At 34.9% G+C, this 17,769-nt stretch overlaps 1 protein-coding gene across 1 annotated transcript in view; it reads left to right on the forward strand.

The window, feature by feature from the left end:
- The window catches only part of TEX15 (testis expressed 15, meiosis and synapsis associated), a 48,162-nt gene extending 40,363 nt beyond the window's left edge, over positions 1–7,799 (forward strand). Inside the window, exons 9-11 of the mRNA XM_032468500.1 lie at positions 733–791; positions 2,880–4,129; positions 5,772–7,799. Of these exons, the coding sequence (XP_032324391.1) occupies positions 733–791; positions 2,880–4,129; positions 5,772–5,809 (1,347 nt within the window). The 3' untranslated portion in view covers positions 5,810–7,799. The remainder of the gene's footprint in view (positions 1–732; positions 792–2,879; positions 4,130–5,771) is intronic.
- The last annotated feature ends 9,970 nt before the right edge of the window (positions 7,800–17,769 follow it).

A 17,769-nucleotide genomic window follows, 5' to 3' on the forward strand; every position in this document is an offset into this window, starting at 1 on the left:
CAAATTTTTTTAAATGGAGGTTTATATATTGATTTCATATAGAAGAACACAAATCAAAGCTTTGCCTTAAAGGAAAAACATTATCAGGTGAAGTTAAAAATGAAGAGGATATCCAAGCTGTGGAAATAATATGAGCAAAGATACAATGCATACTTACATTATTTGAGAAATGAGTTTAAAATTAAGCTGGAACAAAAAAGTTAACTTAGTAGACAGAAGTTAGCTAAGCATGGAAGTTTCAGATAATAGACTGTCTTAAACACAGGCCTGAGGAGTTTGGACTTCGTTCTGTACGTGTTGAAGGGAAGTGTCCATTGAAGTACAGTTGGAAGGAGTAAGTCATCTCAGGCTTAGGAATAGATGCTATTTTATATTTTAAGAAAGGGAAATCCCTATTTGACAGGCATTAACTTAAAATGGGGCTGAGTGACTCATTCACTCAAAAGAGTACAAAAGAGGGAGCAGCCTTAAATAGACTTGTAAGATGTGGGCAAAAATAATACTGCAAATTGCTTTTTAAGAAAGTTTCTCCAAACATTTATGAAATATAGGAAGTCCAGCAGAGCCACTGAGTTTTGAAGAAGGGATCATTAATGAATATAGTTTGAGACAGTGCATTTTGAATTATGACAGAAGAAGCTGTTGCGAATGTCTGATAATAAAATAATAAATATTTATATTATACTTTAAACCATCAATAATGTAGATTTTCTTTGTATTTTTTAAACATAGGTTAACATGAAAGATGTTACAGAAATCAACAGAGAAAAGGCAACATCCACGCATCCAAGGTAGGAGTTGCCATCAGCCCTATCTGAAGAAAAACTAAACAAAATTGAGCACAAATTAAGGAACAAGACTAAAACGTTTATTCATGTACCTCTATTGGATTATACATGTAATTAGAGGACAAGAGTAAGCTAAGGAAGGTGAATAAGGTTGTTTCAGATTATGCAGTGTCTTAGGTAAAGCCTAAGGGGTTTGAACTTCATTCTGTAAGTACTGAAAGGTGATGTCCTGTGCATTGTGTTTCTGCAGTGATCTAATGGATTAGGAGACTGAGTACTGTTAGAAGTAGTAAGTCAGCCAGCGCTTAGGAAAGAGTGATGTTTTACAGAATAAGGAAGTAAAATTCATATTTGACAGATATTATTTAAAGAATTGATGGAGCTTAGTGACTGGTTTACTAAAAAGGGCATAGAATAGGGCAAGTGATTAGATTGAGTTTCTTGAACTTGTGGATTTTACAGACCAGTCACATTTCAAGATTGGCTACAAAGGTATAAATTGCCAAGTTATACTGCTCAGTGGGAACTTAGTCAAACACACATAAATACACTACTGTTTGATGAAAGAATGTTTTAACACTGTAATATAGGAAGGACATGATTTCAAAATAAAAAGCCAGTTCTTTAAACTGAATTACTTTTATTAAAAACACACTACATTATTTATATTTTTTTCATTTTGACATGAAGTGGCACCAGTGGACTTGTTGACCATCTCTTGTTTCATTCAGCTCTGTGAGATTTTTAATTTATGGCAGGCTTCATTTTGTACCATCTTTTTTTCCATTCTGTGAAGGAGAATGAGTAATACGACTTTTGTTTAAAACATAAGCATTCTCATTTCTGCCTTATTTGGTTTTGCTTCTCAAATACATTTTATTTACTGCATTCCTAGAATCTTTTTCCTGGTACAAATGACTGTCTAAATTATAATTGTGTAGTGGCATAAAGATGAATAGGCTGTTAGAAGCATAACATAAATGAATTGTATAATCATCACAGTTTTGTAACTAAGTACAGGTAGTATTTGCTACTCAAGGGATCAAACTGCCTCGCTTAGCAGAAAAATGAATTCTAATATAAGGTCAGCCTAGGGTGCCATCTTCATGGAAGAATGTACTCTGAGAGAGTGCATAAAAGGACAGACCAGAGAGGCACCTGTCCACCTATAAGGTTGAGGCACCACTGGTACATTGTTGGGAATGCAATAAAGTCAAGTTTGTACTTTCTGGAAACTCTGTCATAGTCTTATAGGGGTTGGATGACGATGTAGGTTGTCACTTCATTGCCCTTTAAGGAGCCTGGTTTAAGTAACATAAGGGGCTTTTAGTTTCTTGAGTGGAATATACAGATTCTCGGCCAAAGATTAATTTCTCTTATCTGTGGAAGAGTAGTTACTTATTTTTTCTTCTCAACATGTCCTTTTCCACATAATTCAAAGAATTTGATGAGACACCAAAAAATACAATTACCTTAGGGACCTGTATTAACTGGCTCAGACATTTCATGATGAATGCTTGCTTCAGCCTGATTGAGGCTGTCTAAATAGAGGTAGAAATGCCAAAGATATTAAATTGGCAAGAAATTTTGGAAGTCTGCTTTTTCTATTCTTGACCTTGAACAGACAAAATATCTCAAAATTTCATGATAACAGAAGATGATCTTTTTTTGGGGGGGAGGTCACAGCTGGTGACTTCACCAGCTATGTATGACCATTTACAAGTAAAGAAGATTGTTAATAGGTTGAAGGTATATGAATTGGAAACTAGCACTGCAAAAAAAATTGAAATCAGGAAATGTCCAAAGCATAAAATAATTTATTACAATATTGGCAAGCACTCTATATTTTCAAATGTACTGGAAATGTATTTGAAATGTGGAATATATCACCTTCAGCAGGAGAAGTATCTAAATTCAAACCAAGGGAATAAAACTGGGGAAACGTGTTCCGTGTATAGTGCCAATACAGAGAGGAAAATGTAAATCTTAAGAACTCTTCTCCTGAATAAAAATTTCAAATACGTATTTATATTGAAGTTTTGTGACTCTGTATATTTAAAGTTGTTTGTATGTATGTGTTACACTTAACAGGAATACAAGATCTTGTCCCAAAACTGAGAATGAAACAGGACCAAATTCATCTGACAATTTGAAAAGAAACCATGTCTCTCCAAAAAAAGTTGAAATTCTGCGATCACTACCTGGCTCAGTTTTACCTTTAAAGAACCTAAAAGACACTTGCACGTTGAAGTCAGAGGGCAAAATAGATTTAACTAATACTTCATCTGCTACTTCAAAAGATTTCACTGGACAACAGGGAAGCTTAAATAGCATGAAGAAAAGAGGTGTAAATCTTAGGGCTGCTGAAACAAGTGATAAGAATTGTTCTCCTTTAGCAGTTTCTGACCAAAAAGATATAGGTGGCACATTTGCAAAAGGCAATGAGATACCTTCACAGAAGATTTTTAAGAATTTCCCAGATCAGGCAGAGAAGTCTTGTCCCCCAGACATAAACCCAGGAACTGATGCTTCTCTTCTGCCTAATGCATCAGTGTCCTCAAAGCCTATTTTCTGTTTTGTGAGGGATATCCATGACAATTTAGAAATGAATGACACGGATTTTGAACTTCAAGATAATGAAATACTAAATTCATCCATTAAAAGTTCTACATGTTCCAGTTCTCCAGAACCCATACTTATCCAGGACAAAATTCCTGTTCTGCAAATAAATAAAACACAACCTGCAAAGCCTGAGTCAAAAGAAAAATATGTGAAGGATACATTGAATCCCAATACTGTACCTGATGAAACACCTAAGAACGTAACTCTTAATGCGAATCAAACAGTAGAACAACAGAAAAATGAAAATTCAAAGGTCTCTACTCAGAATGCTGCCACATATTGGCATGAAATTCCACAATCTGCATGTACCCTAACATATAATTCTTCTGCACACTCGTTTGGAGCTTCGTATCCTTACTATGCTTGGTCTGTTTATCAGTACAGCAGCAGTGATGGCAGTTCCATCACCCAGACATACCAGGGGATAACATCCTATGAAGGGCAGCCACGTCCTTTTGGGATGTTGTCTGCAGCTGCAAGCACTGTTCACAGTACATATTCTGATCTTTTGTACTCTCAATATTTTGGTTACTTTGCTGGGGAACCACAAACAAATTACTTCATGCCAATGAATGGGTATTTTCAATCTCAAATGCCTGTTTCTTACAATTTTCAGCAGCCAGTATTTTCACAGTATGTTTCCTATCAACCAGTACCACCAGCTGCATACCCTTACTCTCCTGATTCAGGCTTGCTTCCAGAGGTTCCTTGGACTTATGGTGAGTTTCACAAGTTTTAATACTTGCTTCGTTGAGTTTTCACTTTTGTCTTTGTACATTTATGTACGTAGAATGTACAGTAAGTGATGTATAGCATATTTATCTGTGCACATTTTTAGGATCATTTAAATATCAGGCAGAGTTGAATTATGTTGTCAGTGGAAATCTAGTTGCTAAAGATTGAAAAAAAAGATGATAATCACTAATATGTTCTTCAGTAAAATCCAAGTTCAGGGAATAATAAAGTAAATTATAATTAATCCATACCATGAAATATGATGCAACCATTAAAGGGTTTACAAAAATTTTTAATGACAGTTTTTAAAACTATATCATATAAATTTACCCATGTAAATAAAAAAATGCACAGAAATACTGAAATGAAATACATTTTAACTTGTCTCACTGTGAGTGATAAAATTGGGGGTATATGGAGAGCATTGTTCTTTATTTTCTAGATTTCCTATTATAAACATACATTTTTTGGTAAATGGAGAAAAAATAGAGTAAAAAAAAACAAGGTGGAAGAAAAAACTTCAATCAGATAAAACCACCTTTCTCTTGGTATTCTAATACGGTATCTTGGCATAGGTGAATGGAGTTAATTGAAATATGTTGATAGAACAACTTGATAGTTTGCCACTAGAACTTGAAATTTTTTTCTCTTAAACACAATTCTTTTTGTAAAATATCATGATTAGAATATAGATTTTGTTAAATTAAAATGAAGTGTATATTCACTGAGTTAAAGCAAAATTAAAAAACAATAATTCTGTAAAAACTAGTTATTCATTAACACCCAAATATTCTGCCAGCAAAGGTAAAATGTACTGTAAAGTTAATCATCTCATAATATCTTAAGCAGAGAATTTCTTTTAAATTAAAAAGTTGTTTCTCAATCCTGGATTCTCTTACAAACTGAGTAGAAAAAAATTAATTGAATTAATTTATTCATGTATCTGAATTGGACAAGAAGCAGCCTGTTAACATAGTTCTGTTTCTTATTAAGAAACCTCATCCCAGCAGCACCTTTCCATTGGAGTTGCCACTGGTGCCCTATAAATTATAGGATAAAATTCAAATACTTTAACTTGGAATGCAGAGCTTTTCACAGCCCTGCCCATACAGCCTCATCTCCCACCACTTCACCTCTGTATTCAAGCCACATCAGAATTCTCTCTGTTCTCCCATGTGACAGTTCCTCTTGTGCTTCCTTTGTGTGCATTTCTCACATATAAGTTAGATGGTGATGTAATTATCCGTGGATCTTTTCCTTCCCTCCCTGCCCCAGCAAATGAGTTTAAAAAGGGCTGGAAATTTTTCACCTAAAACAGAACCTGAAGAAAAACTAAAGAAGGAGAGAAAGAAGTAGGAATGGGGATGGGGAGTGGTATATGACTGTGCTTTTTCCTTTTTGATTAATTTGATTAATATATTGTTGTTGCTGCTATAATGATGAACATATGGAGAGCCTTAAATACTGTAACTTTTTTGGGATCCCATGGCTAGTAAAGGGCAGATGTGCAGTTTGACCTCTGATCTGTTTGGCTCTAACTGAGCTCAGTTCTTTCCACTATCCTATTACGTACTGTTTGCCTGCATCATTAACTTATCTCAAATCTTTATGCTTTTTTTCTTCCAGCGTCATGGCAACAAGAACCCTTTCAGCCAGGACATTGAAAATAGCCTTCTGTCTACTGAAATAAAGGAGATTTAACAAGTTTTTCCAAGTATTTCTTACTTACATGTTTTTTTAAATTTTAACATTTTTAAATATGTGTAAATGTGGTAGGAGATATATACCTTTTAAGCCCTTTATAAAATATTTAAATGCAACAGTGTATCACATAATGCAATAGGAAATCAATTTCTGACATCTGAAATACCAGAATAATTTCCATGCAGTTATTTTAGTGAACTCTGTACCAGGCTATTTTCAGCACCCACCTAGCCATCAGAAATATTAACAACATTGTGAAGGTTATTTTTTGAAATGTTGCTATCACAGCTATTACAGTTATATAAGGATTTTCTTTGGGATTATTCTAATGGAGTAAGGAGAGTAAATATAGCATTTAATATGATTAAAGGAAAGAGACAGTAGTAAAATCTTTAAAACAACATTTTTGTTTTTGATATATTAATACAATGTTTATAATAGTGTTTTGTCATTTGACTTAAAGTAGGATTTTTTTTTTACTTGGATTGGTCATTAGACCAGTAACTTTATAATTCTTGACACTTTATGTACTTTAAAATTTAGTGTCTAATGTGACAAAATCCTTTCATTTTAATATTTTCTAATTTTTACTTGGAAAGTATATTTTAACTCGGTTTGTATATTTTCAGTGTTTGTTTGTCCTTGAGTAGAGATTTAAAAAAAGTTTTATGTTTGAAGCAATTTTAGTTCATTATATTGAAATTAAAGCACATTTAACAACTTTTTCCAGCAAGAGCCCTTTTCACATGATTATTTCCTTTGTATTTGTATTTTACAGTTTAAGTAGTTCTTTTAATGATTTTGTAGTTAATATTAGGGAATAATGTCTTTAGTTTATGCCATTAGCTTAGTGGTATTTCAGTAATTTAAATAATGCAGCATAAATAGAAGTTTTTTAATGCTGTGAGCATAGATTTTATTATCCCTTTCAGCATTCCACAAAACTAAAAAATGTCTTACTAACAATCATCATAAAACAACAGAGCTGTAGTGTGTTAACCGTGGTCTTCAGCAGCCTTTCTGCCCAACAACCATTCCTGGTTTCTGTAAGATCCACGTCAGAAAGATCCCGTACAACTGGATAGACTTTCTCAAGCACTTGTAACAAGAGATTGTATTGGCTACATCTAAACAGCTAGCCAGCAAATCTTCAGTGTTTTCATAACCTTTTTATGTTAGCAAACTATTTATGTTATTATCTAGTACAGGTATCCAAAGAGAATGTGATTCAGCCAAGTTTATTGTAGAGTAACTAATTTTTTTCAATTTAGAAAAAAACTAAGATCCCCCAGGATTAGCCTCTTTAGTCACATTAACCAAATAGGATGGAATTCAGAGTACTTCAGGGTTCTAACAAACATCTTAAAGGGGGAAAGTCAAGTAAAGAACTGCAGCTGAGAGAAATAGGAATTAGAAAAATACTATAGAGTTAAAGCAGTATCAAAATAATGTGTATTTTTTTGTCCAGACAGTTGTTTTATTTGGTAATATTCTATAAAATTCAGAACTCCTGAACAGATATTAAGGCAGTAATAGTAACTGTTATTCAAAGAATGACTTTGCTTCAGCTATTTGTTTTATGTGTGGTATGGAGAGATGTTACAAATTTATTAAAAATGTTTCTATGAGGTAAACCAAAAGTTAAATGTTCTAATTAAGGATGCTTCCATTAAACAACTTTCAGATTCTGTTGATATTGTCTGAGTGATATTTTTATTTCAAGAGTTTTAATTTCTTGAAAAAAGATAATGAAAAAAATGAATATTTAGTTACATTTTAAAATCTGATAGAACAAATTAAAATTTGACCAAATATTATAAACAAAAAACCCTGATTGTTTGTAAATATTGTTTGAAGAACTATCTGAATAAACTGAATTCCTTCTAGTACTTCTTATTTCAGAGGATTTTTTTTCCTTTTGTGTTTCTTGACTAATGAGCAAATATACGGATAGTCCTTGCTTTATACATATATTCATTGCAAACAAAAGCACCCAGGAAGGACGGATGGTGTTAGATGACTAGATAAACTGCTGGAGGGCCCCTTCCACTCCAGCTGCTTTTGCCTTCATCTCCTTCCTTCCTTTCCCCTGATTCTGACAAACTGCATCCCTGCCTGGAGTTTCGTAGGACAGGCCTCTGCCCTCACGCAGTTTTCATTCCAGTCAAGAGAGACAAGTAATAAATATGTAAGTAATTCATTTCACATCATGAGAAGTGATGTATAAAAATCAAAACCAAGTAGTGGAACAGAGAGTGGCAAGATGATACACAAACTGAGATGTTCATAGTAGGGGGGAGCTCTTTGAGGAGGTAATCAAACCGATTTTCATATTTGTGCATTTTAATTATATTTCTCTGCCTTTTGTTAATTTACATAATGTAAAAGTGCATTTAAAACGTGAGTTCTGAATCTAGCCAAATACAAAGCTATACTCCCATTTCCCCAATGAGAAGATTCCTCATCATAAGTTTTTTGGTAAACTGAAGTATATAAACTTTTAGAGATATAAATGAAATGTGTAAATATCAACTGTGTATTATATAAAAATACTTTAAATTATTCTTCTTAACTCAGAGAACAGTATCACTGAATGTCCTTTCATGCATCTTTGACATCAGTGTCTTTGACGTCATCAGACCTTTTTGAGCCCTACAACAGTTTTCCAAAGCATATCATTCTTGCTTCAAAGTTCCTTGAGATATATGCCTTTTAAATCTGTGTATGTATCTAAAAAATTACTTTTGGTTGAGGTCATTTCAAGCTAATTTCTTTCCTGAAGACTTTCCTTCAAAGCATGGCTTAAGTCTTCAGAATAGTCTCCATATTCTTTTCAGTGGGAGTAATTTTAGGGGAAAAGGTAACATATTCAGGCATATGTGGTATTTTTAAACCATTAAATCTTTTTTTAAAGGCATAGTTTGATTTCAGACAGTATTGTATTGCTTGAGTACCATCATAAACTCCCAGTTATCCATACAGCTGAAAAAAAGGATTATGGAGGAAGAAGATTGAATTACTCTTACAAGAAAAGCATTCTTTAAATTAGATCTGATGAGTACAATTCTAAGAGCAGTGACTGCAGATTCTTAGCAGTGCTAATGAAAAGAAACTGAGAAGGTAAGGGGTCGTAGATTAGTAATGCAATGCGGAAATAAGATTTAAAAGAACTCATTAAACAGATTAAGACAGGAAAATTCTTTGAAGATAAATTTTACTCATTTCTTGGGATGTAAGATTTACTATCTGCTTTATTGTTACCATCTAATTTCTGAATCTTTTTACCATTAAAGAACCCCTGTGGTATTTGTAAGAAGTCTCCTTTGAAATATCCTGTGGAACCCTTAAATCTCAAAATACACTGCATTCTCATTTGTAGTCACAGAAAACTGCATATGTCTTAGGATTTGTAATTGCTTTCATTTTTAAAGTCTATTTTTATTTATTAGATAAGAATAAATTAGGTCAGTGGCAGATTCTTTTTTTTTTTTTTTTTTTAATGTGAGAATCTGTGTTTTGAGAAGTTTGATCTTAGTCAGCTTAGCATGTTTGGTTGATTAAAGATTGTATTTACATTCAGTAATTACTGAACATCTGATTTGTGCTAAAAGTATGCTGTTCTGTTTGTGTGTATCAGCTACTCTGTATTAACCACATACAGGGAAATACTATTTCCTTATTTTATTAATGTATTCATTCAGAAAGCCCTTCAAGATATTTGCACCTCAAGTCATCTTTGTGAACATCAATTAATAGTTTCTAGTATTATTGGTTTGAAGAGAACATAAGATCTGTCTTAATCTCTCTCTCTCCTTCAACATATTACTTGCCTTTAAATTCTAGCTATCAATTTATATGCCTGATACATAATCCCTTCTTTTAAATTTTGTGTATAGAATGTGCAAAGAGCAATACAGTAATCTCAGAATTTTCACGTTTGATTAAGAAATAGTTGCTCTGTGTGCATAAAATAATTCTAGTCCTTTGGCTAAGATTATTTTAGTTATATTGAGAAATGAATGTATTTTTCACATTGGAAGTTATGCTAAATCATGTAACTAATGACGCTTAATCCACTAATTCTCAACCAAGGTGTTTTAAAACCATGTCTATTAATGAAAACAATACTTGTTCCCACTTTCTCTCTTCAAATACTATCCTGAAGGTTATCTTCCAGTAACCCTTTGTGCAAGTCAGACTCTCTACCGTCCATCCCTCCCTCCTCGTTATTTTCAAAACTATCACAAGACCATTCACTTCTGTGTCAGTTTAGTTTCTTAGAGATACACTCACCCACTTACCCTTACAGGTCAGCTATAAAAATAAAAGTAATGTTTCAAATATGCCATTTATTGAAAATGCACACGTAGAACCTGCTGAGTCAGCTGTGCTACTTTTGTGGTCTTCCACCAATTTTTCAGGCAAAATATTAGGATAGACTAAAAACTAATTTTCTTACCCTGCTTTCTGGGTTCTTGATCCAGGAATCTGCAGTAATTAAACTTTCTCCTGTAACCTTCTGCTAGTACCCATTCAATGTCAGAGTAAAATAATCTGTTAGTAAATGATGCTTCATCCTGCGTGTTTCTTTTGGATATAAGTCAGAGTCAAAAAAAATCCAAAGAAAGACTTGAGGGTGGGAATGACAATAGCTTGCTTGCCTTCATAAAGTCAAAATGAAAATCCATTCCATTCAATGTAAATACAGGGCCAGGTTACAAACAACAGGTGTTTACTGAGCACATTTGGTCGCTGAGCTCAGCTGTATGAGTGGACATTTAGAGCAGAAAAGTCAGTGAGACATTTCTTGCTTAAAAGGAACACATGGTCTGTGTAGAGAGGGAGAGGCATGCAAGAAACCAACCATTAAAATAAAGTGGGGTAAATAGTGTGATAGATTCTAGTGCTTGGTGTACAACAGGGCTTAAGAGGAAGACCATATAATTAATCCTGCTGGATTTAGGAGTACTTGTAAGAAGACAACAACGCTAAGCCGAGTCTTGAACAATCTGAGTTACACATGCGGAAAGGGCTTTAGATGGAGGAAACACATATGTGAATATATTATAACTTAAAGCATTCTATTGACATTGTGTGGGCATACATATCATGGGGAAGTCAAAGGGACACACATCACACCCCCCTCCCGTGGAATGATTTAAGTTGATTGAAACAAAGAGACATGACAGACTTCACCTTCTTGACGAGCTGTCAGGGTAGCACAGTGACTTGGCATTATCCCATCGCCCAGCCCTGGGTTTGCCCCAGCAGTGAAAGGAAGTACAGGCACATCCTGCAGAACATGTGCCTGGTTAATGAATTCCTGGTAGAGCTCCTTTTTTATTTTTTTATTTTCCAGTTGTGGTGAAATGAAACTTACCATCGTCACCATTTTTAGCTGTACAGTTCAGCAGTGTCAAGTGCATTCGCGTTGTTGCGGCGCCAATCTCCAGAACTTCTATTTCGCGTTTTGCAAAACAAACTATGAACCCATCAAACAACAACTGCCCTTTCCCCCTCTCCCGCAGTCCCTGGGATCCACCATTGTACTCTGTCTCTATGACTCTGACTCCTCTAGATTCCCTGTAAATGAAATCATACAGTATTCATCTTTTTGTGACTGATTTCGTAATGGCTTCAAGGCCCATCCATGTTGTAGCATGTGTCAGAATTTCCTTCCTTTTTAAGGCTACATTTTTCCTTTTTAACGCTGTGTTTTGTGTCAAAACTTCCTTCCATTGTAAGGCTGTCCATTGTATGTTTATACCACATTTTGTTTATCCATTCCTCCCTGATGGACATTTGAGTTGCTTCTACCTTTTGACTACTGTGAATAATGCTGCTGTGAATACTGGTGCACAAATACCTTTTCAAGACCCTGCTTTCAATGCTTTTGGATATATACCCAGAAGTGATGTTGCTGAATCATATGATAATTCTATTTTTAATTTCTCAAGGAACTACCACACTGTTTCCATTAGCAGCTCCACACCAACAGTGCACAGGGCTTCCAGTTTCACAGCCTCACCAACACTTGTGACTGCTGCTTTTTTTCATATTGATATCCTAATGGATAGGAGATGATACATCATTATGGTTTTGATTTTCATTTCTCTGATGATTCTTCTTGACTTTTAATAGCCAAAGTTCATGTAATATAGGGTCTCTTGATATTATCATTTTTCAGCCAGTTTAATATTGGGAAAAATATTTATGTACCTCAAACTTGATGTCACATTTTAACAGCATGAGCTATAGGAAAAGTCTTGATCCAAATACACAGAATATTAGAATCACTGACATTTTTACAAGTGCTCCCAGTGTCAAAAACAGGTTAGGTGTCTTGATATCACACCTAATACTCAACGTGAACCTTTCTCAACTATTATATGTTTGCCCTAAAGGCTTTTTCACCACATTTAATCTTTCATGTGTAGCCCTTGGTTTGCATGGAATGTTATGACTCCCCTGCCAGATCAGAACACACTGAAGAAAATCGTGGAGAAACAAACAAAGCAAGTAAGAGAGTGATTATGATTGACAAGAAGATGTTACTATACACAAAGCTAATGTTTATTGAAACCATATTGTTCGGTGACCAGAAAACTATGTTTTAAGCATTTTAGATAGAAACATGGTAGCTTGTTATGTGTACATGGTTAATTTATCATGTTTTTGTCACATTTTAGGAAATTGGTTGGAAATTTGGAGTTGACATGTGCATTATTATTTTTCCCATTAAAAAATTGGGAAGGGAGCTCCTGTTCATGCAGAATGACTAGTTTTCAGGAAAAGGTTACTGATTTTACCACTATTTGGATCTGAAGAACTCAAAACTATGTATTTTGAAACAGTCACAAACTTACTGAAAGGTTGGAAAACCTTTTACTCTTCAACCGTTTAAAAGTAAGTTGCTGACTTGATGCCTCGCCACTCTTGAATACTGTAGTGTGTGTTTCCTACCGAGAAGGAAATGCTCCTACATAACAATAGTCATAAAAAGCAGGAAATTAATACCAACATGTTGCTACCGTCTAATCCTCAGACCCCATGTAACTGTCACCTTTGAACAGTGAGCCTTATAGCAGAAGTGTCCTGGTTAGAATCGCACGTTGTGTTTCATTACCAGGTCCCTTTAGTCTGGAATGTTTCCTCAGTCTTTTACCCTTTGACACTTCTGAAAATTTTAAGTTAATTCAAAAACTGTCTGTTTGTATGAATGGTTTGTGTGATGTTTCCTCATGATTACATCTTTGGCCAGACCCCTACTTTTCACAGTAAACAGATGTTTACTAAGAGCTGATTAAAATGTAGACTTAGGAGGAGGATATGATTTAAGACCCAAAAAGCAGAAAAAAGGAAAATGGATTTGACAGCAACAAAATTTCTATTCAGATAACTCCACAGAGAGATGACAGACTGACAGAAGTTATTTGCCACATATAAGACTGACTGTGGATTCACATATAGAACATACTCGTGGAAATCAACAAATGAATTTGAGCCTCCCGTGACTGGAGTAGGCATATGGCAGAAAAGAAAGCCCAAATGGCCAACGAGTGTAGAACGATACTCAAACTCGCAGAGGGGAAATGCAATTTAAAGTGAGATACCACTTTACAGTCATCAGAATAGCATAAAAATAAAAATCAGAGACGTGGATGAAATCATTAGGAAATGGATAAACTATAGTGGATTCCTATATTGGAACACTGTACAGTAGAAGTTAGATGCTGAATACTTAGAAGTTTAGTTTGAATCAAATACTAGAGGGGAGGATAGCTCGGTGGTAGAGCACGTACTTAGCGTGCAGGAGCTCCTGGATTCAATCCCAAGTCCCTCCGTTAAAAAAAAAAAAGCAAATACTGAATACAGCAATTATCACCATTTAGTGAAAGAAGTTAGAAACAACAAAATGTACAGCAAAATACTAGCATATTCATATGTGTATTAAGTACATAATGCTATATGTTTTACATAGATAATTTAAGGATATATACCAAAAACATTAGAGGATGCTTTTTAAGGAAGAGAAATGAGGTTGTGTATTGAAGATGAGAGGGGAAAACAGGATTTTTGCACAGACATTTTCCACAATGTGCCATAAAATAAAAGAGTTAATCAGACCTGTGCATCTAAGACCCAAAAGAAAGTGGAGAGTTAATTTCCATAGCAAACAAGGAAAGGATATAAATCATATCCATGCATTTAGAAATTATTATGGAACTATGGCAACTTAAAATTTATCTTTAAAAATGTTATTTAAGATGACAATAAGCTAAATTTAGTCATAACCAAGACTGTAAATACCATAAGTTCAAGTGTCAAAAAAATGTATTAACAGATATTCACTCTGAAGTATGAAGAGTATGAAGTTTTAAAAATATGTGAATAAATTGAATCAGTAGCATCTAAAAAAGATACATTAAAAACTTTTTAACAGATTTTTTTTAATTGGAGTGTAGTTAATTTACAATGTTGTGTTAGTTACTGGTGTACAGCATAGTGATGTATATACACACCCACACACACACCCACACACACCTTTTAAAAAGTTATTTAAATAACAAAAGGTGTTATTTAAAAGCTTAAATAACGTGTTGTTCTGCTCTGTGCTAACTGGGTGTCTTGTGATTCATTTCAGTTCTGACACTACATGGAGTTAGCACAGGCCCCACGGTGAAATGCAGCGGCCTTCACAAGACTGTCCCCACTTCAGGCTCCAGCCAAAAGCCTCGGGTTTACCCCAACCAGGCTACAAATTTGGGGATTCCCACAGCCCTTTCAGGTTCGATAATTCACTTGAACGACTCACAGAATTCACTGAAACACTATACTTAGAATTAAAGTTTTATCATGAAGTATACAGGTCAGGAGCAACCAGGCTAAGACATATTCTTTAGGGGTGGAGGAATCTGCAGAGGCTCTCTGCCCTCTGTCCTGTGGGATCCAGCCACGTCACCCTCCCAGCACATCATTGTGTTCACCAACTTGGAATCCCACAGAGCTTCGGTGGCCAGAGTTTTTATTGGAGTTTCATTACAGAAGCATGTGTAATTAAATCCTTGGTCATGTGGATGAGTTCATTCTCCAGCCTTGTCCCCTCCCCTGAGGTCAGGCTGACCCAAAGTTGGCTAACCTGTCACACTGTTGGTCTTTCTAGTGAACAGTCCCCGACCTGAAGCTGTCTAGGGGCCCATCCTGAGTCACCTCATTAGTATAACAAAGACACTTCTATCACTCAGGAAATTCTAGGGGTTTTGAAAGCTCTGTGCCAGGAACTGGGGACGAAGACCAGATATATTCTTTATTATACCACAGTTGCTTACAAAAGTCATTATAAGTGGAAAGATAAATCTTACAATGCAATATTGGACAAAGATTTACCAATTCCTCTGTAGAAAAGAAAACTGGTGATAATACTAATAAGCAAACTTACATTAAGGTAAAAGTTGAAAGGAATAAGTTAAAAAGTTAATATTAATTATTACAAATATATAATATGTTAATATATTACATGTAATATTAGAGTATAGTTTAAAAACTGGAAAAAAATTTTTGCAGAAACCCAGAAATGGACAAATGGGTTTATTATGGGAGATTTTTCATTTTATTGGCCTGTAGCAGATTTAGTAGATTTAAATAAAGACATAGAAAAAGTTGACAATATATAAAGATAGTTAAGCCCAGAACTTTTGTTGTTCAGCATCAGTGTTATGATCGATGGATTTGTGTGCAGAAACATGGGATGGTTTCAGGTGATTCAATCTCAGTATCTGTTGACTCACAGATTGTTGCTGAATATGCCTCTCAAATATTCTCCATGTTTTTGTTTTACATATCTCCCCAGAAGCAGCAGTCAGAATCTCAAGTGATGCAGCAAGTGAAGTCTTTTGCTTCTGTCAATATTTAATATATTTATTTCCTGTACTTAATTCTTATCCACAGATTCTTGCTTTACCATGCTCACAGAATCCCCTTTTGGTTACCACTTTTTGGTTATTTGTATCCAGTGCTTCCATTTGATTACTCTTAAGATACATCTGGCTTCCAATTTATAATAACTCTCAGCTTTCAGTTCTTGACTTTCAGAGTTTATCTCAAGCCTAATTTTCAAATAATAATTTTATTATTTTTAAATGAATAACAATAACCCAGCCAGTTCTTGAAAAGAAAGCATTTCCAAATTGACTTGATCTTTTTATTGTTTGTATGTATATATTTTTACTGAAGTATAGTCAGTTTATAATGTGTCAATTTCTAGTGTACAGCATAACGCTTCAGTCATACATGAACACACATATATTCATTCTCATCATCTTTTTCACCATGTTACTATAAAATGTTGAATATAGTTCCCTGTGCTATACAGTATGAACTTATTGTTTATCTATTTTATATATATTAGTTAGTATCTGCAAATCTCAAACTCCCATTTACCCCTTCCCACCCCATTCCCTCTGTTAACCATAATTTGTTTTCTATGTCTGTGAGTGTTTCTGTTTTGTAAATAAGTTCATTTGTCTTTTTTTTTTTTTTTAGATTCCACATATAAGTGATATCATATGATATTTTTCTTTCTCTTTCTGGCTTACTTCACTTAGAATGACCATTTCCAGGTCCATCCATGTTGCTGCAAATAGCATTATTTTATTCCTTTTTATGGCTGAGTAATATTCCATTGTATAAATACACCACAACTTCTTTAGCCAGTCATCTGTCAGTGGACATTTAGGTTGTTTCCATGTCTTGGCTATTGTAAATAGTGCTGCTATGAACATTGGGGTGGATGTGTCTTTGAATTAAGGTTCCATCTGGATATATGTCCAGTAGCAGGATTGCTGGATCATATGGTAAGCCTATTTTTAGTCTTTTGAGGAATCTCTATACTGTTTTCCATAATGGTTGCATCAAACTATATTACCACCAACAGTGTGGGAGGGTTCCCTTTTCTCCATACCCTCTCCAGCATTTATCATTTGTGGAGTTTTTAATGATGGCCCTTCTGACTGGTGTGAGGTGATACCTCATTGCAGTTTTGATTTGCATTTCTCTGATAATTAGCAATATTGAGCATTTTTTCATGTGCCTATTGGAGAATTGCCTGTTTAGGTCTTCTGCCCATTTTTGGATTGGGTTGTTTTTCTGTTATTAAGTTGTATGAGCTGTTTGTATATTCTGGAAATAAAGTCCTTGTCAGTCTCATCATTTACAAATATTTTCTCTTATTCCATTAGGTTGGTTTTTTGTTATGGTTTTCTTTGCTGGGCAAAAGCTTAGAAGTTTAACTAGGTCCCATTTGTTTATTTTTGCTTTTATTTCTATTGCCTGTGTAGACTGCCCTAGGAGAATATAAGATCCATGTCAGAGAATGTTTTGCCTATGTTTTCTTCCAGGAGGTTTAGTGTCTTTATGTTTAAGTTTTATGCCACCTTTCTAAAGCTTTCTGTAGCTGTTGCCTAGAAGGAAAGCGGCAAGGAACAAGGGATAAGCACTTGTAGAATTTAATCCTCACAACCTGAAAAGGTAGGTCTTTTTGCACCCTTATAACAGATGAGGAATCAGGCTGGGGGTGGGGGGATTCAGTGATTATCCAAGGAACCGGCTAGGAGGCTGGCAGTGCCAAGAGGGAGCCCTTGCCTTCTGATAGAGAATGTTGCCTCCTACTTGGGTTCAGCGGCAGTAACTTGTCCCTCTAATAGAGGAAATACGGTTCGTTAGCACCTGCTCTCCATGGGATGTGTCAGTTAGCAGTTCCTCGAGGAATATTTGTTGCGTTAACAAATTATTAGAACACAGTAATCACTGCAGTAAACGCGGTGAAGGGAGCTGGAGCTGGAAGGGACACTGATTTCACAGAGAGAAATCGTCTCATCTTTCTGACACTGAAAGGGGGATTCGCGATGTCAGTGCCCCACAG

This window comes from Camelus ferus, chromosome 26 (assembly GCF_009834535.1).
Source record: "Camelus ferus isolate YT-003-E chromosome 26, BCGSAC_Cfer_1.0, whole genome shotgun sequence".
NCBI lineage: Eukaryota > Metazoa > Chordata > Mammalia > Artiodactyla > Camelidae > Camelus > Camelus ferus.